Raw genomic sequence first — 25102 nt, 5'->3', positions numbered from 1 at the left:
GATGATTGATCGCAAACTTTCTGACAATAGTGTGGAGGTTGTGTTATTGTGTGGTAATGAAGCAGATTGGTCCGTGAGTGATCCATAAGTCCATAAGATTTTTGGGTCGCATCATATAACCTAGTCAGTTGTGCGCATTATGTTTTCCCTCTTTGATAATCTGTTTTAGGAGTAAGAGGTTTCATTGGAATGATGTCTTTTCTTTTTAAGAAAATTGTGCTTATTTTTTTTTCAGACGAACGGATTTGTTTGAATTTTTTTGGTCTTGAAAAATATTTGATGCTGTTCTTTAGATTGAATATGAAGTGTGAGACCCTAATAAGCTCAGGTGATCAGCTTATGACAGAGTTTATTGATGTCCTTTTGCAGAATGGCGGAAGGGGGGGGTTTCTATTTTAAATCAAAATGGCAGCTTAAAACTTGACTCAATTTTTCAAGTAAATTACATGTTAGAAATTTTGATTGGTTCAAGTAGCTTTTTACTTTATTTTAGCTTACTTTATTTTAATTTAGCTTATTAAGTACTATATTATGCAGTCATATTAGTAGCAGCAGCCAAGTGGCAAACGTTTTAGTTTCATAATCTAGAGGTCTTGAGTTTGAGTCTCTGTATCATTTTTTTTAACATTTATTTTAATTTTACGTGTTCACTAAAGAAGATGATTTATTTATTTTATACTATTTATAATAATAATATTTATTAGAATCTGGTAAGCTATATGAATTTCATGTTTTCTGATTATTATTACATTTGAATATATTATCATTAACCTAAAAATCTTTATGAACATAGTGTTCAGATTGGAAATGAAAGATCAACAATTAAAAACAAACAGATTTTGTTATAAAACTTAAAAAAATAAATAAATTTATTTTCATTTTTATTATGCTGTATATAATCAATAAGATAATTATAAAAAAGCTAAACAAAAGAAAAGTCTGGATTATAACAGACAAGTTGAAAATTAAAATAAGTTTATTTAAATTTTTAACTTTTGTAAAACAAAATCTGTGAATTAGGTTAATGATTGTTTTATTCAAATAAAATAATAATCAATAAAATGAAACTCCTATAGTTTTTCTCCAGATTCTTATAAATATTCTTATTATCAATACTATATAAGAGTAAGAAAAAAAAAATTAAAAAATCATGGAGACTCAAAGCTGAGACTTATTGATTATGAGTGGAATGCTTACTATTCGGCTGCTGCTGCTACTGTGACTGTGTTTATACAAATAAGCTACATGGACCAGTTAAAAGGAGATGGAACCAAGTTGGAAGCTGCCATTAAGGATTTAATTTAGTTACCCTTTCTACCTATCTGTGAAAGGGCATCAGTATTCTCTGTTGTAAGTTTTACCACTTACCTGTGTAAGTCTTGTTTCCTGTCAAAACATGGTCTAAGAATTATCATTTTAACTGTCATCACTCCTTTATTCCATATGTCCTAAAGATTTTATATTGAAGTCAAATAAGTTCAGTTTCTTATAAAAACGATTGGGAAAACTTAATGAAGGTAATGAAATTTGGTGCATGTAATCTCTGATATGAGGAGCAAAATCTTTTCTTTGTCACAGCTGGTATTTTTCCTAGAGGGACGGGTGGTTCTTAGTACCTTCTCCCTCTATCATTTTCTTGAGCATGTGGACATTTCTCTCAGTACTAGGCAGTCTGCTGCAGTGAACGCTTAATCTGTGAAATGGATTACACCCTGTCACGTTAGTGAAGTTTTGTGTATTACAAATTTGGTACCATCACACTTTGTCCTGAAATAATCTTACAGATTAATTGTGCCTGATCGTGTTAAAAAGTGTGTTGTTTCATTTATCAACATTTCCTTCTTTTTTCTCATTATAATATTGCACATAAAGAACATATTTTTCATCTTGATAACCCAAATGACATTGCTGCTATTCAAAGACTTATTTTAGATAACTTTTACCTAAATGAAGATTTTGAAGATGAACCAGAATCAGATTCAGGTGGAGAAGATTGCATACAGAAAAGAGGACACTTGAGTACTGAACAAGATACGACTACTGGCGAAGAAGAGGAAACTGAAGTTGGGTAAAGATAAAGCAGCAGATTGGTTGAAGAACATACAAATTTCCAGAGTTGACCTTTTTCAGTCATCAACCAACCAGATTGAGGTGCATCATTGACATCAAAATTTTCAGATCGAAAATGCTTGAACCAGCTTTGTGCAACGTATTCATATCTCATCATGCCTATTATATACATCACAAATTTTTTGCAGCCTGAGTTGCATTCTTCTCTTTCTTATAATACAATTACAGATGCAATTACTTTTAAAAAAATAAATTAATACAATCATAACCTTTTTAAAAAATACTCATTGATGTCACCCTTCAAAAGCACAGAAATTTTGCCAGATTTGATTAATTTTACCAGAGTTATGCAGTCCTAGAACCATCTTCTGAGAGAATACAAAGAAACGTTTTATCAGACTCCAATATTAATTCAAAATGTATTTAATGAAGAAATCAAAAGCTTATAAAACCATCAAATAATCTTTTTACAGATTTGACTTTCTTTTTTTTTAATAAGTAATGTGTCACTTGTATATAAATACAGGATATATTATTTAATTGTCTTTTTTTAGTTATTTTGAAAGTATATAAATATATTTGTATTTTAAAATGTTTTATTTATTGGTTGTCACTGATAAATCTGTGATAGTAAGATTATCTTCCAATAAAGTTGCTTTGCTTGTAATACTTTTATTTTGTATGTTGTAAAAAAAAGGTGTCGAAACTAAGGAAGGTGTATAGTTATTAAACACGTATTTAATGACATTTGATTTTATTATTATGTTTAGTGTGTTGAGTACTTTTGTTTGCTGTTAAATAATTGTTAAATTACATTATAGTTATTATTCCTTTTATTGATGATATAATTTAATTACTCTACAATAATATTTTATGATAATTTTTTTCCATTAGTAATTTCAGATAAATATAATACAAGTGTGTTTCTTAAGATAAGTTTTACTGTATCATTTACTTTCCACACCCACAAAACTGATAGTTTTCAGTATTGAGCCGAGTTGATGGCCTTATCAGTTGTTAGAACTTGAGTTTATGTTTTGTCTTGAGCTAAAATGAACAAAGAGAAGCGAGAAATTTTTGTACTCAATTTATGTCATCCTTGATTATACCCTTTTCAAAGTTGATGTTAGTGGTTTTTGACATCTACTATGCACTTACTTTACTTATAAAGCAAGTAGTTTAGTCATAAAAAATTATACATTTGTAATTAAAAAATTTATTAATTTACTTTTATATATATATTTTAGATTTTATTAATGTAAACCACCTAGAACATAATATTGAAATGTGTGTGTGTGTGTGTGTGTGTGTGTATACATTTTTTTAATAAAAAACACTTACATGAGTGAATTTATTTCTGTTGCTGGAGTGTTTTACTTGAAGTAATGAGTGGCTTGTTGCTTTATTTACTTTATCTTACTGAAGTTTTCTTATGTTGATTTAAAAGGTGAAATATTAATAAACGTTTTATGAATTAATGCTTTATTTACCATTTAATAAAAAAAGAACAATTAATAAAGTATATAATTATTTTATTTACTTTTGAGAATTATTTTTTTTTTTTAGATTTTGTCTAATGTATTAGACATTTGCACATGCTTCTGGATGCAACAATAAATACATTAATAAATAAAATCTTATTTATACAGGTGATCTTGGTTTTTATATGAAATACATTTCATAAAAGGAGTGTAGTATTCTTTTTGTTTAGCTTGGTTCTGTTTAAAATCATTAATTAGTATAGCAAACTTGAATATTTTTTGAGTTATGTTTTGTTAATGTTAATGAATTTGTTTATAATGAGTTGTACTCTTTTCCATGATCCAAATGCAAGTACTGAATAAATCCATTATTTCCCACAGAAAGAGGTACATCAATTTATTACTTTACACTAACTCTATTTTTTTTTTATAGCTTTATGCATGTAAGCAATTTAAATTGCAGTGATTAGGAGTTGCTTTCTGTGAGAATGATTTTTATTATACAGCCAGTCCATGTTGTTGATATGGATAAAGTAAATCGTACTCCACTGAATGGAGTATCATTTGTTAAGTTAAATATGTGTTTTGATAGGATTAGCCTGCCAATTTTGCAACATCAGTACATTTTGCTCAATGATGATGGCTGCAGGAAAGCATGTTATTCTTTGTGTCTCTAGTAAGTCTGGTATGGGATTCATTCTTAGGAGTCATTCTTAGGAGTTGCTGTGGAATTTTCTGGAGAAACTGGTATTTTTTATGTTAGATTGCCTATAACCAATGCACCTAACATGCACCACACATGTTGATCCTTTACTGATTCCATACTAGGTACTCATTAAAAAATTACCATTTGTATTATTTTTTTTTTTAATAATTAATTAAACACATAAGCTTGAATCTTTTATGTAGGAATATAGTATTGAAATTCCCCTGTTATGTGTAAATAAGATCCCTGTTTAATCGGGGTTTAAGCCCAATCAGTGTTAATGACATATGTGGTGTGTCTTATTTCACTTTTAGCATTTGTCACAGGCATTTTCCATTTATGCTGTGTTTTAGCTTTTAATTTATTTTTAATATTTATTTATTTATTTACAATAGAAATATTGTGTCGGGGCACTGATTATGACACTGCATTGTGTGCCCAAAAAAAAAAATATTTAAAAGAAACCGTAAATTTTCAAAATTACTTAATTAACTTGTAAAACTTAATCTCATTTATCCTGTTCAAAGTAGTTCCTTTTCTGTTAATAAATTTTTTCTTGGTCGCAATACGTTCTAGTAAGCATTTCATGGAATAGACAAGCAGGTATTTGTGGAGAATTTTCTGTTATTCATCAAGAAATTCTGCAGATTCAAAAGCAGGAAGTTAGGGCTGGGGTACAACAGTTGTTATTTTTTTCCAGAACCTGTTGAATAAGGTGGATGTGTATTGTTACAGTGCAGTATGCGTTTTTCTTCGTCCACACTTGAGGTCCCTTTTATCTGTGCTACTAAAATTATATTAAATACTTGCAAATAAAAACACTTTACTGAGCTATCTTGTGGGTTGAGTCTGATTATGTGGGATGCATCATATGAATGAACTATAAAAATGATAAACGCTATCTTTATTTATGAGTTTTTTGGCTTTTTTTTTATTTTCCCAATAATTTCCGCAACTACTATGATGACTATATTTTTGCTTCTACAATAATTGTAACTTTATGTGTCATTAACTGTTATGATTACTTCAGGAAGCTGTCATCCAATTTCTACACATTTTTTATTACATCTGCTGGAAAGAGTGTGTAACATATTTTGCAGGCGTTCCTGTTGCATGTTGATTGTTTTTTCATTGACAGTATGTGAGAAACTTTTACTAATTCCTACTTTTAATATTTCATGGATGGTTTTCTAATGACCTTTTTGCACCATAGAACTTGTTCTCTCAACATGAATTTCATACAGTGATATTTATGGCCATCCAGGACATTATTTTCCAATTTGAAACAAAATATCACAGGTATTGCTCGTCAAGAACTTTTTTCATTTTTTCAAACAGTTCTTTGCAATCATGAAACATGCACCTCATGCAAGTACAGACCTGAAACAACATAGAGTAATACAGTAATACAAAAAAATGGAATTTTACCAAGATCGTATGGAAAGTAATTTAGCACTTATTGTACCATCTGATTAGTTTTTGTATTTCTACATCATTTCTCTCCTGCTAGTTTATTAAGATAAGTAGTTGTTTTCGTAGTCATCATTCTCAAAATAATCTCTTTCCAAAAACCCTTTCAGTTTGGGCAGATAATAGTCACTAGGGGTCAGATGGACTGTTGATGTGTTGGTATGAATGATAAAAATTTACCATTTAAATTTTACATGCAGCTGTTTTATTTTCAGTGGCATAAAGTGTGTACACTGACTGAGACTGGCTGAAATAAGAATAAACATAAGGATGTGCTAATGGGTATTACTTTCTGTAAGACCTAGTACTTCCAAACATGTTGCCACATATTCAACTAACAAGATATTACAATAGATTGATATTATTATTGACAGAAATTACAATACATTGGCTTGAAAGTTTATTGTAGGATAGGTTTAATGTAAAGTGAAACCTCAATGGGAAAAATGTAATTTATTGGAACCAAAATGTATGTCTGCCATTTAGGTATATTCTCAGTTTAGAGGAAGGGCTGAAAAATACATTTTATTATATTTGCATTTAGCGACAAACTTTGATTTTTATCATCACCCTTTATTCTGAAAATAAATGAGGTAGTTAACATACAAGACAATAAGTCAGCAACTTATATATGATGTAAGAACATTATAGCACAGCAAAAATTGTTCATCGTTGTTTCAATAAGAATTGGCTCTAGCAATATTACGTTGGAATAATTACAGAATATTGTTCGTAAAATATGTGTATTACATATTATTCAGTCTGAATTACATTTTATTACATATCTTCACATGCTCATTATTTAAGAAAATCAGTAATTAACATTGTTAAAACATGATAATTTTTTTTTTTAATATTTTTTTATATTATAATTTAATTTGAAAGTATGTTCTAAGTGAAAAATTAAACATTGGCCATCTGTATGCCGGGCCTTTTTCTCCTATTCAATTAGTTCCTTTAGTTTAGACTTAGACATCTTGAATCGCTTGAGTGTAAGATATGGTAATCTTTGTTGGATCTCTGGTATCATAACTTTTTATTTACAGATTTATTGGTGTTTATTAATTTTATTGTGAACTGGCAAATATAAAATCTGAATAAATTTTATACCTGATTGCTGCCAGTGTTAACAATTGTGTTAGTTTTTAAGTTTTAATCTAGGCTGTCAGTTTTACCTATGGAATTATCAAACATTATAATTTAGCTTATTAACACCAAAAATCACATTTCTGTTAATAAACCTTGTTTATTATAACACTTTTAATTTTAAATAAGTATTTGTGTTGGTAATGTGCGTGTATGTGGTTGAATCAACATGCATCAATTATGATAACTTGTAGGGTAAGCTGTATCATTCTCTGTCTCTTATAGGTAAATAATAATGAAGAAAGTCTCTTTGTGAATAAGAACATGAGAAATAAGAATGTAACTCATGAATGAGAAATATAATCATTACTGAGCATATTTACTATATTTTTTTTATTTATTGCTCAAAGTGGTTATAGTTTGGAGTATTTTGTTAAGAAATTATATATCAAGTTACTGAGTATTTTAAAGCTAATCATTGCTTAGAGTTTTGCATTGTTAGGATGCATTCATTATATGTTATATGTTTGTAATTACATTTCCATATTTTAAAAATTTTTGAGGTGTTTTAATGACATATGGTAATCAAAATTGTAATGACATACATAATTTATGCATTTCAAGTAGAAATAAAACTTTCAGTTTACTGTAAATTGTAATTTTAGCATAAAATTGTAATTTATTATTGTAACTAATATAAGGTCTATTCAGAAAATAACTGAATTTTAATCTTTATTATTAATTTTACAGATTATTGGTCCTTGTCCCCTTGTCCCCAAAGTACTCCCCTCTCCTATTCACATACTTTTCCCAGCTGTGTTCACATATTGCAAAGCAGTTCTGGTTAGCTTGATTTGTAATGGCCTTCAAGGTCTGTGATGAATTTGGTTTAATTTCATCAATAGTCTCAAAACGGTGTCCTTTCATCACTGATTTTAATTTCAGAATTAAGAAAAAATCGCAAGGAGTCAGATCTGGCGAGTAGGGAGGACAGTTATATGATTTTTGGCATTATATCATTTTTAGCATTTTCAAGTTAAGTGTGTGGTTGCATTGTCATGGTGATAGAACCATGAGTTGTTTACCCACAACTCTGGTTTCTTCTTGTGGATTTTTTCATGTAACTGTTGTGAAACACCTTGATAGTACCGCGGTTCACTGTTTCACTTGAGGCAAGAATTCAAAATGCATAATTCCAAAATCGAAAAAACAAGAGAGCATCGACTTTGACATTGGATTGAGATTGATGTGCTCCCTTGGAGTGTGGAGATCCTTTGCCAATCCATTGTGATGTTTGAACTTATGTCTCAAGTGGCATAGCAGTAAACCCAGCTTTCATCTCCTGTTATGATCCTTTGCATGAGTGTTAAGTCATCAAACGAGGAACAAACTTTGCTGCAACTTGATGCATGTTCAATTTTCCTGTCAAAATGTCATGGCATGATCGAATTGAGATGCTAACCTCTTCTGCAAGTACTCTGACAGTCAATCAGCGATTTGCATGCACTAGTTCGTTGATTTTTTGAACGTGGGTGTCATCCATCAGTTGAGTCAAAGTCAAAGTCCTTCCTGGTCGTGGGTCATCTTCAATTGACTGACGACTACTTTTAAATCAAGAAAACCATTTGTAACATTGTATATGATCCAGAGCAATATCTCTGTAAGCTTGTTTCAAAAGTTGAAATGTTTGTGAAAGTTTTCCCCAGTTTCACGCAAAATTTTATGTTCTATCGTTGCTCCTGAAAATTGCACATTACAAAAATCGCTACTAACAGTTAAACACATTGCACTCACTAAATATTTCAATGTAATTAAAATTGTTCGGTTATTTTTGAACAGACCCTGTATATAAACGATCTTAATTGGTTCTATAGCAAATATTGATTTTGGCAGAAATGTGATGTAATTGTCATAATTGAATTGGCTGCACCTTCTTTTGAAAGGGTTTTTTTGTAACCTTGAGATAGAATTCAAAAAATAAGGAATGATATTCATAGACTGTTTAAAGTTTTTAATTGCCGTTATTGAATTCATGATTTAAAATTTATTTTATTTTATTTTTATTTCTGTTTTTATAATTATTAATTTTTTTAATGACTGTTTTTTTTTGTTGTAGTATTTGTTGCATTATCAGCCTGCATTGCTGTTCAGCTTGGTCATTCACCGTCATGGATGTTTTTCCAGTGTTTTTGTGCGATAACATTATTTTATTGTGCACACTGGCAAACATATGTATCAGGTAATATATTTTTGTTGTTGATCATTTAAATTTTTAAGTTAATAAATATTATATTGTTATTGCAGAGCTAATTGCTGCTTATATATTTATATATATATATATATATATATATATATATATATATATATATATATATATATATATATCTTGAAAATTCAAATAATTCATCATCACCTTTGTGCTGATTAAATTCAATATTAACAACCTACCACCAAAATACAGTAACAAATAAAACCTAAAAAAAAAACTAATACCAATAATTGACTTTCTTGGGATCCTGCATCATCAGAAATACACAAATTATATAATTACATAAAATAAATATTAAAAAACTTAAAATGTAGAAAATATAAAACATTATTAATAATCACAAAATTGGTATGAACAAGATTGTCAGTAATGGCAGTGGAATTGTATTCAAACAGTTGTTGTGTTTATTAATAGTGTTTTATGTTTTCTAAATTTGAAGTGTATTAATATTTGTTTTATACATTTATAAAATTTGTGTACTGACTGATGGTGCGGGATCCCACAAAAGTCGACTATTTATATTAGTTTTTTTAAGTTTAATCTGTTACTATGTTTTGGTGGTTAAATTATTAATATATATATATATATATATATGTATTGATGTAAAAAAATTTGTATATAACCACCCTAAATAAAATGGTGGCCATTTAATTTTTGTTGTTGCTAGATTCAAAAGTAGTTGTATCCAAGTTATGGTCTCTTACCAAAAAATAGATTGCTTTCAGATAAGTTAGCATTGCTAAATTTTATTTTTCTAGTGTTTTACTGTCGACCAGTTTAAGTCATTGTAGATCAGTTTTGAAACTAGCTATGACACATATTAAATGACTGACATTTTGGAATCTGATGATTTTTACAGCAAAATTTATATTTTCCCGTGTCCTGGAAAATATTTTGTTACAATCCTACCATTAGAAAATTTCCAATGTAAATTTTTGAGTTGTCCCTTCTGCCATGGGGATCCCTTTGCTACTTGGTGTACATTGGTGTTATACCTAAAAAATAGGCCATTTTTGAGGTAGAGGCACTTGCTAAATTTCATTTTTGGGTTTCAAATAATTTTAGTTTCTGGAATAGAGAAACTGTCATGTGTCTTTTATGATTTTGTTTTCTTGAAATCATTTCTTACTTCATTTCACTCATTCTGTAGTTAAATGAGGAAGTAGAGCACACCCCACCAGCATATATTCCTCCCAATTATATTTGGTTAGAAATAAAAATAAAACATACTTCAGCACTTAATATTACCATGAAGAAATTTTTGAGAATGACTTAAAGAAAAATGGAATAATGTGCAATGAGTTATTGAGAAAAAAATGTACAAATTTTTACACAGACATATGAATTAATAGTTATATTAGTGTATATGATGAATTATGTTGGTTGAGCAACAAAAAAAAGTTGATAAAACTGTAAAAAGACTTTTGTATAAATTTGGGACTATTTTACTATAATTAATTGTTAGGTAGTGATGTAAATTGCAAATTGACTACTCCTCTTGAACGTGCTTCTTTTCATTTGTCAAACTTCTGGTAAATGTATTTTAGCAGCTGTAAAAATGATTATCTAGTCTAATTGATTACCTCTTAGTAATTAATTCAATTTGTTATTTTGTTCTGTCCTGAGTTAGATCGATATGAGTTCATTTGCAAAAGGGTAACAACCCAGTAACAGTTTTTTCTTATTAGATGAAACTGTCAGAATATTTATTCTGTTAGACCTAATGCTATGTATTATCTGTGCATGTTCATTTTTATGAGAAATGTGTTTTTAAAATTTTTATGCTAAAAAAAAATAAAGTAAAGGTGATTTTTATTAATAAAATAACATAGATAAATATATGTTAGTATTTTTATACTAATAATTTAATTCTTATGAAAAACAAAAAGAACCAGTGAATTGATATTGCAATTTATACAGCATCATGGAGACCATGATTTCATGAACGTTAGCATAAAACATTTTTTATAGATTTTACCCTCTGATTCGTCTAGGTCAATTGAATGTTATTAGCAAGATGCAGAACGTGACCTGTCAGTGTGAGAGAGATACTGTGAGAACTGTGTTCCTTTAAATTTCAAATATTTTGTATATGAGGCGCTTTTGCTAAGTAATGTCTGTTTTGAAATAAAAAAAATATTGAAAGCTAAAACAATCTATTACAGCTAAAACATTCTACATACAATTTACAAATTTAATTTTTATGAAAAACAAAACAAACCACTATTATGTAAATTGATATTGAAATTGAAACAATCTTTGCCTATACAATCTCAGAAAAGATTTAGCAAACCTGAACTTAATTTTTTAATGAGAAAAGCGTTATATTATATTTTTAAGATTGTGCAAGATCAAATTTCTGATAAAAAAATTGGAAAAATTTTGATGCAGTTGGTAGCATAGTGAATTTAGTGATTTTATTTAGATTTTTTAATTGTTTATTTCAATTGTTCTGCAGGTACACTAAGGTTTGGCCGAGTTGATGTGACTGAGGCTCAATTTACAATAATGTTCATACATTTGGTTTCTGCCTTCTTTGGACCTAGTGTTTGGGCTACTAAGGTTAGATTTAACAGTTTTAATTTTAAAGTACGTTTATATTTAAGTATTAAAATTTATTTACTATTTTCATCTAAGAAAATTACTTTCAGGTAAAATTCTGTTAATTTACTTTATCCTGAAAAGTAATATGGATAAAGTTATGGGTAGAGTTTTATAATTCTATCTCTTTATGAACTCTGGTTAAAAGCAAAATCAATTTCTTTTATAACATCTAGAAAAGCATTTCTGGCAACAATATGTGTTGTAATATTTGTAAAAAAATAAGAAGGTTGCTTATTTCTAAGTTACCTTTATTAAAGAATATTTTAACATCCTGGAATTATAAGATGAAACAGGTCTTATATACACAGATTTTATGAGGATGTTTATATATAAATCTTTGTTTCAGTTTTAGTAATTTCTTATCTATTTCTGCTGTTGTAATATCATATTTTAGAGCCATTTCATTATGTATTTATTTTATTGCAATCAGTAGGTGTTACATTCTGTATCATAATAATAATAGATTCACCTTAAAAAGTGAAGGTTCTTAATATTAATAATATTGATTATTCATGTTTTTAAGAAGTCTCAGTCTTCAAATTAAATTGATGTTCTTTGGTGTTTGGAGCACTCCACAATGAAATATTGCTAATCATTTAATGTGTTTTATTTCAATATGTGACAAGGAATATTATATCCATTATACTTGGTGTTAATTACTTCCTTGTACAAAGTATAGGAAGTATTGTGATCGTGAAAAATTTCGGTTTTCAAATTTCAATGGAAATATCCATTTTGATTAGTTTCGGCATGACGTCTATGTTTGTATGTGCGTATGTATCTTGCATAACTCAAAAATGATTTGTCGTAGGATGTTGAAATTTTGGATTTAGAACTGTTGTAACATCTAGTTGTGCAACTCCCCTTTTGATTGCAATCCACTGGATCATAAGTGTCCAAAAATGCCCAAAATCCAAAAAAAATTAGATTTTTGACTTTTTCTTAACTGCAGTAATAAGCCCTCATTGAAAGCTTTTCATCAATATATCATAAATGGTATTATTTTCATTCGTTCCAGAGTTATAGCCAAATAAAATTTTAATTAATGAAATATTTTGATCTTACAAGAGGAAAGTACATTGGTTCAAATCTGAGTTTATCTCTTTTTTTTAATTTAAATATATTGATTTATTAATAATTATTAACCTCTGATTGTAAAAAAAATTACAATAAATAATAATAATTCAATAACAATTTAAAAAATAAAAATATGAACAAATATCAGAAGTTATTAATGAAATAAAATTTGATGTTCTTTTTATTAAAAAAAAAAGTGTATATGTAATTCAATAGGTGTACAAACAAGGAAGTTATGTGGTGTCCACATCAGATTTTTTTTACAACTAAGCAGTACTGATTGATTATTTTACAGTCCTGAAAGTACATTAGTGTATTCTTCCAGTGGTAGTAAAATATGTGTTCTTGGATATAAATTTAAGTAAAAAATTTGTTTCTTTATAGTTTATGCCCTGAAATAAGTTGTTGTACGTCATCCACATAAAACTTAGGTTATGTTGAAAATGCAAGCCTTCAAAACTTTGTTTTGATAGCCTATTTGACTGAACTTTTTTTATAAAGGTGATTCATATGATTTGAAAGTGGTAAAAAAATTCAAGGTTTATTTATTCTTATGCATCAGTTTGCGATTTTTCCTGATGTATTTTTAATTCCTGTTATGATTAAATTAAGAGTCTGGATTTTTATTATACCTCTAAAATGCTTAATTTTTATAGTTTTAACCACTATATAATGACTGATTTTTTTTAACCTGATGGGATGGCTGCATTAATTTAGTGTTCATTCAGTATTGTCTTTGACTGCTGTAAAAACGAGAATGAAATAAGATAGCCTTTTCTGTCTGCCAAGTGCATGTCTTATAGGACCATCCTAATAAAATCAGATTTATTTTTTTTGTTATCAACATTTTTTCAAATTTACTAATTATTTCAATTGTGGTTTTAAAATTTTAAGGGAGTTCAGTACTTGTTAAGAGTAAAAAAAATAAATTATATTTTTCAATACCTGTACTTTCCAATTGATTTTAATTTTAACTTCAATTTTTTTTTTTTAAAGAGATGTTAAAGATACTATGTCAAATTGTATTCTGGCAGCCGCATATAATTATCATGACAATTCAAATAATTTGTCGCTAGCTGAGTTTTATACCTTCATTTAATGCTTTTTCAAAGATAGATTTGCTTCTTCATATAAATTTTTATTATAAGAAAATAAAAATGAAGAACTGTTAACCATCTCAGTTATAGAGTTAAAACCATTTTATTTCAATGATTGAAATTGTTAATTTGTTGACTTCTTTGACTGTAATTTCTGTTGACTGATGAGATTTCTGTGAAAGCACTGAAGATAGAAAATGAAAAAAAAAATGTAAATTTTTTTAATAAAACAAGGAATCGTGCACATTTATTAATGAAATTATAAAAGTATGATGCTAAAATTAACAAAAAACATTATAATGTATAAATTGTACATTTCTACCAATCTTTTTAATTTAAAAAATGAACCCATTAGAAAAAAATGCATTAACATTTTTTATCATTGTTTTCACTAACAACCTTTTTTAAATATTACTCTTCTGTGTGCATTGTTCTTTGTTCTTATGGAACACATACAGATTTTTTTTTTTTTTTGTCTTCAGTTATTTGACTGGTTTGATGCAGCTCTCCAAGATTCCCTATCTAGTGCTAGTCGTTTTATTTCAGTATATCCTCTACATCCTACATCCCTAACAATTTGTTTTACATATTCCAAACATGGCATGCCTACACAATTTTTTCCTTCTACTTGTCCTTCCAATATTAAAACGAATATTCCAGGATGCCTTAGTATGTGGCCTATAAGTCTGTCTCTTCTTTTAACTATATTTTTCCAAATGCTTCTTTCTTCATCTATTTGCTGCAATACCTCTTCATTTGTCACTTTATCCACCCATCTGATTTTTAACATTCTCCTGTAGCACCACATTACAAAAGCTTCTAATCTTTTCTTCTCAGATACTCCGATTCCGATTGTCCAAGTTTCACTTCCATATAAAGCGACACTCCAAACATACACTTTCAAGAATGTTTTCCTGACATTTAAATTAATTTTTGATGTAAACAAATTATATTTCTTACTGAAGACTCGTTTGGCTTGTGCTATTCGGCATTTTATATCGCTCCTGCTTTGTCCATCTTTAGTAATTCTACTTCCCAAATAACAAAATTCTTCTACCTCCATAATCTTTTCTCCTCCTATTTTCACATTCAGTGGTTCATCTTTGTTAGTTCTACTACATTTCATTACTTTTGTTTTGTTCTTGTTTATTTTCATGCGATAGTTCTTGCGTAGGACTTCATCTATGCCGTTCATTGTTTCTTGTAAATCCTTTTTACTCTCGGCTAGAATTACTATATTATCAGAAAATCATAGCATCTTTATCTTTTCACCTTGTACTGTTACTCCAAATCCAAATTGTTCTTTAACATCATTAACTGCTAGTTCCATGTAAAGATTAAAAAGTAATGGAGATAGGGAACATCCTTGTCGGACTCCCTTTCTTATTACGGCTTCTTTCTTATGTTCTTCAATTGTTACTGTTGCTGTTTGGTTCCTGTACATGTTAGCAATTGTTCTTCTATCTCTGTATTTGAACCCTAATTTTTTTTAAATGCTGAACATTTTATTCCAGTCTACGTTATCGAATGCCTTTTCTAGGTCTATAAACGCCAAGTATGTTGGTTTGTTTTTCTTTAATCTTCCTTCTACTATTAATCTGAGGCTTAAAATTTTTCAATCTTCTGGTGACCCCTTCCTTAGTAGTCCCTACCCGGAGATCCGAATGGGGGACTATTTTACCTCCGGAATATTTTACCAAGGAAGGCGCCTCCATTATTGTTATGTGAAAATGCAGAGAGCCACATTTTCTTGGAAAAAAAACAGCTGTAGTTTTCCATTGCTTTCAGCTGCGCAGTACTCAGAGGACTGAGTGATGTTGATATGGCCGTTTAAGTCATTGTGACTCACGCCCCTAACAACTACTGAAAGAGCTGCTGCCCTCTTTCAGGAATCATTCCTTAGTCTGGCTCTCAACAGATACCTCTCCGATATGGTTGCACCTTCGGTCCAGCTACTCTGTATCCCTGAGCACTCAACCCCCCTCACCAACGGCAAGTACTCATGATTCATAGAGAAGGCACATACAGATATTTTTTTTCATTTTCTTCTTGAACCTCTTTAATTTTTTTACAGGATAAACATCAGTTTTATTTTTTTCATTGGTGTCTCATTATCCACTTTTCAAACCTATTTTTTTTTTTTAAGTAATATATTCAAGGTCGCTTGTACAATTGATGTATCCATTCTTTTCACGGAATTCAATGCAGCAGTTTTACAGTTAAAGGAGGCACAAATAATCACATGATCCTCTCAATTGATGTGGTGATTTTTCATGTCGCTCATTTTAAAAAGAGGTGATTTATCCTTCTAGTACCAGTATTGGTTGTTAAAGGAAATATATTTTATTTATGTTATTGTGTCTTAAATATTGTAGAGAATTAATGTGAAACACGTGAGGAAGGCATTTCCTTGATATTGAACTCTGATTAATGTAATTATTTAAATTACAGTATTTTCTGATTTTGTGTCTACATTAATTTGTGTGTTAATATAAAAGTTAAGAGTACTTTTAAGTTTTAATGTATATTTCAGGTTGAAACAGTGTGTATACTATTTTTATGTTCTAATATGGAATCCAACTTCAGGATAACCTGTTTGTATTGTTAACCTGAAGTAGTCAAAAGTAATTATTATTTTTTAGAAATCGGTGAATTCTGAAATGAAAAATAGTGAAAATATAATGTTTTTATATTGTTCTAAATAATGTTTAAATAACCTTTCTTAATTTTTTTTCGAGTAGAATAATAATAAAAAGTGGAAGTTATAAAATTTTTATATAAATATTTTGTTGAATTCATAGTTTTTGAATATATTTATTATGTAATTTTGTAAGTTTTGAAACGTGGCGATGGAGGAAACTGCTAGATATCAACTGGTGAGAGAAAGTAGTGATCAGGTCTTGACAAAATAAATGACTAGGATTATGATTAACACAATACAAAGAAGAAAAGTTAATTGTTGGATAGTTCACATACTAAGGCATTTCTTTATTCAAAAAGTAATAATTGAATAGGAATGTTAGATGATTTGAAAGGGAGACAAGGATTCCGTAATGTAAAAGAAAAAACTCACGACAGATGATCATGAAGAATGTAGTTTCTTGATACCTGTTAGTAGACAGTACCATTAAAGAAGAAAAATGTGCTAACAAAGTAACAACATTTTTTTTTATCTGATTGATTTGATTAATATCCAATTTGATTTATATTATTTCTAGTAATACTGCATTTGAGATTGTTGCATCATATCTAAGTTGTTACTATTATTTTTCTTTAAATAGTTTTTTATGCAATGATTACATTTATTTCTGATGTAGTATCATTATATGTATTTTAATTGAGGGGCTGAAAAGCCAAGAGGTACAAGTGACAAAAATCTTATTTTGAGAAAATCAAGTTCAAAGTAGATTATAACCAGTTATATCAACAGTGTACCATGGTAATAAGTGCATACTAGTATTGATACTGGTTTCAAAATTTAAGCCAGCCTAATCCCAAATGTAAAAAAATTTAACTTTGTTGTTATTAGCACTTAAATGTCAAACAGCAGTACTTGCACTATTTGGCTTCCATGTATAATCAGAAAAATAAATAGAATAACCATTAATAGTAGAACAATAAAAATCTTATAAGAATTTTTTTTTTTTTTATAAAATTAGAATAAATATTGAAAAAAATTAAGAAGTAAATTGGAAGTTGTTGAAAAATTTTAGAAACATAAAAAAGTACAATTTTTAATACTTTTTCCTCAGTATGAATCAGTGTCATACACATTATCTATCAATGCCATAATTACTGAGTTCAGGATAAGAAGTTTTGCTAGAGAACACTGAACCAATTTTGAGCAATTTTGGCGTGTTACCTATTGTCCAGGTTGGCGCTTCAGTTTGGTTGCTTTGAGTAAGAGAGTTGTAAAAGGCACGTTACTTCAGTGTTTATATTGTAATAATTGTTATAGGTCATTGTACTTAGCCATTTCCGTTTTTGGCATCTCTAGTGCTAAAGTAAGTGGTGGCAAGACATTGTCTTCTTCAAACTGACTCGATAGCGTGTTATAAATCCCACGGGTTCATTAATGTTTCTTTGTATGGTAGTATGGTTTTTCATGATCAAAATGCAACCACTGCATTTTGCGTATCCCACTGACAGGAACAAAAGTTTCTTGTATATTATCAAGAGTAACGAAGTCTTCGTTGTTCATTCTTACGGCTACGAACTATTTGCCCATTGTTTTGGCATATAGACATTTGCCCATGTAATACAAGAAACTTGTGATCCACAGTTTTTATTTATTATTATTTACTACGTGTTACCAGAATTTAACAATCAACTGACTTTTATTCTGTCCGCCACAATTACCACTAAATGATTTCAAATGTGCCACCTTGGATGGCAAAGTTTGTACATACTTGTGTAAACAAGATATTACTTCCTGGCATCCTCATGAAGACTTGGACCTCATGCCATGTAAACACACTGATGTGATTTTTACACAAATTATGAATGCACCTGTTGTATGTCCATAACTGCCTACAGTAATAGACCCTTTGAGCAACTTAGAACTGGTGTAGGTAAGGTGTTTTCCACATCAAACCAAATACCCACATGGCTGAGATCACTTTTTACCACATTCTTAATTTTATTCATTTCATTTCTTGCACCCTCTGTCTTTTGTGTATTAGCACAGCCTGTTGGGCATCATGATTTCCATGATTTCAATTTTGTTCTTAAACTGTTGAAAATGTTATAAGTAGCTGTATTTGGTTTGTGAAAGGTTAAATTGAATTATGTGTTGAACGTCTGTAATAGCTTTCTTTTACTGGTTCCTCGATTTCTGTCATGGCAATATTTTTTATGTAAATCATGTATTATTTAATATTTAAGTTAATACTCGGGTACTTTCTATTTGGGGCCTGATGCTGAGAGTAGTGGCTTGTATATTTTGGAAATTATCTCATATGTTCTTTCACATATTCAATTTTTTGTTCACTTGTTTTGTTTTTTTGTGTTTTGCGGCCTCAATTATCTTGAGAAAAAATTTTGGTCATTGAACTTTTTTTATGTTTTATTTGGTGATGCGATGTGTGGAATCAACATTTTCAAAAAAAAAATTTTTTTTTTGCTTACATACTCCGGTATCTGAAAAATAGTGACAATAAACAGATTTACTTTAACAACATTCTAATTTCATTGTTAAAAAAATTCCTCTGCTAGTTTGCTGAACCGTTTATTAAAACCTTTTTTTGAGTTAAAAACTGATGAAAGCATCATAATTTTTCAGATCGCTGTATGATGCTAATCGTTTCTTAGAGTGTGCATCAACAGATGGGGATAATTGCTTAATGGGGTTGGTCAAAAGTGTGGAAACATTTCATAACAACAGTTTATCAGTTAAAGGTGATGTGTGAGATTGAGCATTATTGTGCAAAACGTTTAGTCACAGTTAATAGCAACGTACATCTTTTGTTATGATGATTTTTAATGGCTTGTTAATTTACCTCAATTTCATAGTATACATTATTTTTAATTTTCTTTCTACATTCAATACAGTCATTTATTAAGTTGTCTTTTGAATTTTTAGAAAATAGTGGTTGTGATCATTCCAGTTACACCTCCAGTGACAGTGTTGAAAAAAATTAATTTTTATAACTTTTATGGTATTGGAAGAATATAAGAACAGAAGGTAGAATGTTACACTTACATGCATCGATCAATATTTTTATCATCTTTAGCTCACCATTTATTTTATGTCTTGAAATTTTTATTATACAAATAATTATTATAATCAATAATTTTCATAAATATATTTTTCCTTCACATATTTTGTAGTCATAGTTTGATGTTTTATTTTATCATCATAGTTATTCAGTAGCCTGTCTTAAAAAAAATAATGCCATTTTCTAACCATACTGTTACAGATTGTTCTTTGTATAAACTTCATAAAACAACATAATTTTTACTAGTGGAAGATCTTTAAATAAACCTTGCAGCTGTAAGAATTAGTTATTTTTGCATTCATTTACAGAAAAATCACTTTAAAAAAGTAACCAACAAAGTGGTAGTTTGCTAATGAACCACTTAACATACTAAGTATTATTATTGATTCTGTCTTCCAACTTTAGTGGCTGTAATTTTAATACCTATTTAATTAAAAATGACTTAATATATTTTATATTTATTATAATTTTGTTCACTGACTTTTTATTTAATTTACATGTTATATTTGCATATGATTAAGTTCATTCATCAAAGATAAAGTTATTGAATACTTGGGATGTAATAATTATACTAGGGTTGTTCAGAAAGTTTGTGGCCTGACAAAGAAACACAAGATTTTCCTGAAATTTTATTTTTATTTTTAACCTTATCACCGTGGAATTTGATATATTTAGACAGACTTTCCAAGTTTTTAATAGCTGCAGTGTAATGTGATCGGTCCACTTCTCCAAAGTAAGCATCTGTCTCAGCTTTAACCTCATCATTTGAAATGAATCGTCATCCAGCAAGTCATTTCTTCAGTTTGGAAAGCGGAAGTAAACGCTAGGAGCTAAATACGTGAATGTGAAAGCATTCCGCAGCATAAGTCGTGGAGTTTCCTATAACAACCCAAGGCATGTATTTAGGCACATTATTATGGTAAAAGAGCACTATCTTTTTGCCCATAGATAGTCATTTAGCTCGATTAGCACATGCAATAGGCCCAGTAGGGAAGGTAATACTTTCTGATGATGGTCCTGCCTTTTGCCAGGTAATCTACGAGTACCACATCATGAGAAGTCTACAAAACCACAGCCATGTCTTTTCCTACAAGTCGGAATTTTTTTGCTTTCTTTGGGACACTTTCACCTGCTTCCACCCACGGTTTGGACTGCTATTTACTCTGTCATGTAATGGAGAAGAATTTATGTTTCATCCATTACAAAACATTAAAAAAAATCAGCAGAATCACATCTAAATAAGTCGTGAGAAGTGTCTAATGCATTTTTTGTTGACTGTTAACAAACATGACACCCATTGAGTGTAAAACTTTTTAATACTTAAAACATTGTTTAAGATAAAGTAGTCATGGTTTATAAATATTTTTGCAATGCAAGTTTATATACCTTCAGTCGGCAGTTATTTAATACAGCATTATGAATTTTTGTGACGATTTCGTTGGTGAGTTTTTTTGGGTGTCACGAGTGTTTATTATCTTGAATGACCATTTAAAATTCACTAACCTACTTTTTATCATTGAAAACAGAGGAAGAACCCTTTAAAGTGGAATCTTATCTCTTTTTGTATATATGTCAAGAATAAACCTTTTTAAAACAAAGTAATTTAAAACAGCAGGAACTTCATTTTTACCCTTTTTTTAAAAATGTTTGAACATGTTTGCTTTAATCAATTATCAGTAACTGAACATTCTTGTCTGAAACTTACAGAACACTGTCTAAAGGATCATACAAGAAAAAATATCATAGTCATTTGGTCATAATTGCACTATCTTTTGTCAGGTCAAGGACTTTCCAAATGACCCTTGTAAATTATGGTATTACTGTGATACCAACATTATTAAGCTTTAATAAGTTCAATGTTTAGTTTTAAGGATTTTGTACATACATATATATATATATATATATATACACATAATATAATAGTTTATATTATGTTATTATTATAATATATTAATATTATATATTATATATAATGTTATATAATACATAATTATATTTATAATTAATTTTTATTAAATTATTTTTACTAGTTATCTTTGAATTATACATTAAATTGAATTGTTTAGTGTTGAAGTGAGTAGTTACATGTATTGCGACATGAGTATAATAAAACATAGTATGTTGTTTATTTATTATTTTGATAGCTTATTTTTATTATACTTTTTTGTACATTGTGTACTTTGTTTTTGTTAGGTACTGCTTGATCTAATAGAGTTACAACACGCATTTATCTTATTGATTATTATTTGTGGCTCAATATCTCTTTATAATGTATTGACAGTGGTTTTCACCGGTGGTGTTGGCAAAAATGGTTCGACGGTTGCTGTAAGTTATATAAAAAAAAAAAACAAACAAATGAAAATAAAACTTCGACTGATTGGCCATAACCATATAATGCAGTTGCATGGTTTACATATCGTCACAAGTAGTCATTATTCTCATCAATATGACATTTGATTGATTTTTCTTTTTGTATTCTTTTTCTGTTGGTTTTTATGTTTTAATAACTTGTCTTATAGATGAACAGTATTATTATTTTTCTGCATGAAGAACTGATTATATCTAATCATTTTATTTTAAACAGCTTCTTAAAATAACTGAACTATATTGTGGAGTAAATCAATTTATTTTAACTTAGATTGTCTGTGAAAGAGAGCAATTAATTTATTTATATGTTTGATTAATCAGTTGATTTATAGCTAATGGTTGTTTTTTCTAATTTTTTAATATATTTTAAGTTTTCTTGTGTTTTTTAACAATGGAAAATTGTCACCTTGTTTTTCTGTTTTCAGTTTTTTTTGCCAGTCCTTTCTTGTACGTATGAATGTGAAATTAATCTATTTTATTTTATTTAAAAATATTTTCTATTTTAGATGTGAATTTATTTTTTTTAATTACTGCTTAATTACTTTTAGGCTGTTTGGATAAAATTGATTATGTGCAGACCTGCCATTCTTCTCTAAAATTTTACTTATTTTAGTAGTTAAAGTTATCTACTTTTTAATTTTAACCATATTAATTTCAAAAGGTTATTTTGACAAAAAGTTATAAGCTAGTGCATTTTTAAATATAGGCATAGCCAGGATTTTCTCCAGGGGAGCAAAAATAAGATAACATTTTTTTGTTAAATGGTTTTTTTGTTAAATGGTTTTATTTGAACATTTGAAAACGCTAAAAGTAGTTAGTTGCAATACTATTTGAACCTATCTAAATCTTATTTCAGCACTAGCCTACAAGAGTTCTGGCTAAATCTTGACAAAATTTCTTTCTCAAGTTTATTTCTAGTTTCCAGAACCCTCTTTTTATATGCATGCACACTCATACAAAGACTGACATGCCGATTATCTATCATTGTTGACCGTAACCAAGTTTTTACCTTGCATAAGGTGCTGAAGGATCTTTCGATAGTGCATGATGTGCAGGGCAGTGCAAGTAAGATAAGTAGCAACCTTTTTATGGATGGGTATGGAACAGTTGGGTTTTCTTAACTAGTACACTAGTTCTCTCTCCTTCAGTTAGGCGTTTGGAAAATTTTTTCTTTTCATTTGTTGTACCAAAGTTCAGGTTTACTGAGGAAATCATTAAGTACAAAATTTTGTAGTTTTTTAAAAATCCTCCTAAGTTTTATCAAGCATTATGTGAGGGTGCAACGTAAGCAATGAAAATATGGGCAAGTTCTCTTCAGAAAAACGCTGTTCCAGAGACATTATTAATGAATCTATGTACGGAATAATCAGTGATCTTCTCCAAAACTTGCTAGGAGTTTGTGCTGGTGGATTCGCATGACGTGTCTGCTGATTTATGACTCGCAACATATTGAAATCTCTTCCTAGATGCTCAGCAATTGTTTCAGCCTCTACCGTAACACTTTCACTTTCAACAACCTCATTTCCATGGTGTTTTCTCATGATATCTGTGATTTTTTTTTATGTGATTTGCGTATTGAAGTAAGCCCACACTTTTTGACTGAAGAGCATTTACCACCGGTTGCAGGAGGGCCAAATATTTTGCTATGAGACAAACACTAACAATGAATTCTGATTTTGTAGCAATGCAATGCATTTGAAAAGCAGCTCTTCTTGTTGCATGTCACTATCTGTTGATAGTTTTTCAAGCGCCATTACAATTTGCACATAATGTTTCTTGAAAAGTGGTGATACTTTTATATTTTTGAGAACAGTGGGTTTCACAGAGCATTGGTATATTTGGTTTGCATTTTTGATGACGGGCTGATTTTTGGAAAAATCTTATTATTTCTTTTATTGTGGAGATCATATTTTATATTACTGCTATTTTGTTTAAGTCGTGTACAACTAATTTCAGTTTGTGACTAGCACAGTGAAAGTATAACATTCTCCTGTATTTTTCTCAAATAATTTTCTGGACACCACCATCCTTTCCTGCCATACTGGAACACCTGTCATATCCTTGTCCTACGCAGTTTTCTGGATCAAGCCTATTTTTTCTACAAAGTTGTTAATTGCAGATGCTACAGATTTTGCATCCATGTTAGCCAGCTCTACAAAACCAAGAAGTTCCTCATGAACCATCATCTTTTCTTCATCAAAAAATCTAACCCCAGTGGAAATTTGCTCTTTCCCTGTTATGTTATGTCACTGCTCTTATCTGCCAGGGTGCTGTAAGCACATGCCTTCTTCATGTCGGTAGTGATGTCATCTCTAATGATGTCGCCACATAGGCTGATTACTTAATTTTGAATCCGTGGTGACAAGTAAATGGCATTTTCTGCGTCCTTTTCTGTGCTCTTTTAAAATGTGATCATCAGCATCAATTTTGACTTTGATCAAATCTTCAAAAACACTTTTGTGATTTTCTTTGCCTTTCAAAGGTTGTGTACCAAAACATCACAGTCAAAATTATTGATGCAACAATTTTCTTGTTGGCTTCTGTTTCTTGTTGTTGATGAACAGATATCATCATTGGGTATATTTTCAACAAAACATTTGCTTCTGTGGCCGTCAATTTATGCCACTGAGATGACGTGTGAAATTTTGTGAATTCATGCATGTCTTTGTAGCGAGTAAAGTGCCTCACTATGAAAGAACCCGAAATACCATGCACATTAATTGCTGGAAACAACACACAGTAAATGCACAATGTACTCTTTCTTGGAATATGCCAGCCAAAGAGCATAATCCGCCAACCTGCTGTATTTGAATTTTCTTTTTAATAGCACAGCATCCTTAGCAAAATCATTATTACTTGGAGTTGGTGACCAACAGTTTTTTAAAACTTTTATTTTTTGAGATGAAGTCATACTAAATGAAAGACCAAGCCAGTGACCCACATCATTATCAAAATACATTTGATCCTGTACACCAGAACCAGATGATAGTGAAGATCCACTGGATTTTTCACCAACATTCTGTTTCGATTTCTCTTCATCGCTGTCACTGTGGCTACTACTTTTGTCTGGTTGCTTCCTCTTCTGTCTGTCTTCCTAAAAGAAAGTAAATAACTACTATTACACTTAACCAAAAAAGTCAAAGCAACTAAGAATTTAA

At 29.5% G+C, this 25102-nt stretch overlaps 1 protein-coding gene across 8 annotated transcripts in view; it reads left to right on the top strand.

Moving 5' to 3' along the window:
* bbc (choline/ethanolaminephosphotransferase 1 bbc) overlaps positions 1-25102 on the top strand; it is a 140815-nt gene that overhangs the window by 23361 nt on the left and 92352 nt on the right. For 4 of the 8 annotated variants that reach the window (XM_075356463.1, XM_075356469.1, XM_075356465.1 and 1 more), the window contains exons 3-5: positions 8930-9052; positions 11541-11644; positions 21771-21902. In XM_075356463.1, coding sequence (XP_075212578.1) covers positions 8930-9052; positions 11541-11644; positions 21771-21902 — 359 coding nt within the window. The remainder of the gene's footprint in view (positions 1-8929; positions 9053-11540; positions 11645-21770; positions 21903-25102) is intronic. The other 4 variants (XM_075356470.1, XM_075356464.1, XM_075356468.1 and 1 more) reach the window with 1 other exon arrangement.

The sequence above is a fragment of the Lycorma delicatula genome, chromosome 2 (assembly GCF_047948215.1).
Source record: "Lycorma delicatula isolate Av1 chromosome 2, ASM4794821v1, whole genome shotgun sequence".
Lineage (NCBI taxonomy): Eukaryota > Metazoa > Arthropoda > Insecta > Hemiptera > Fulgoridae > Lycorma > Lycorma delicatula.
The sequence above is the reverse complement of the archived record's forward strand: the minus strand, read 5'-3'. Positions and strand labels throughout refer to the sequence as shown.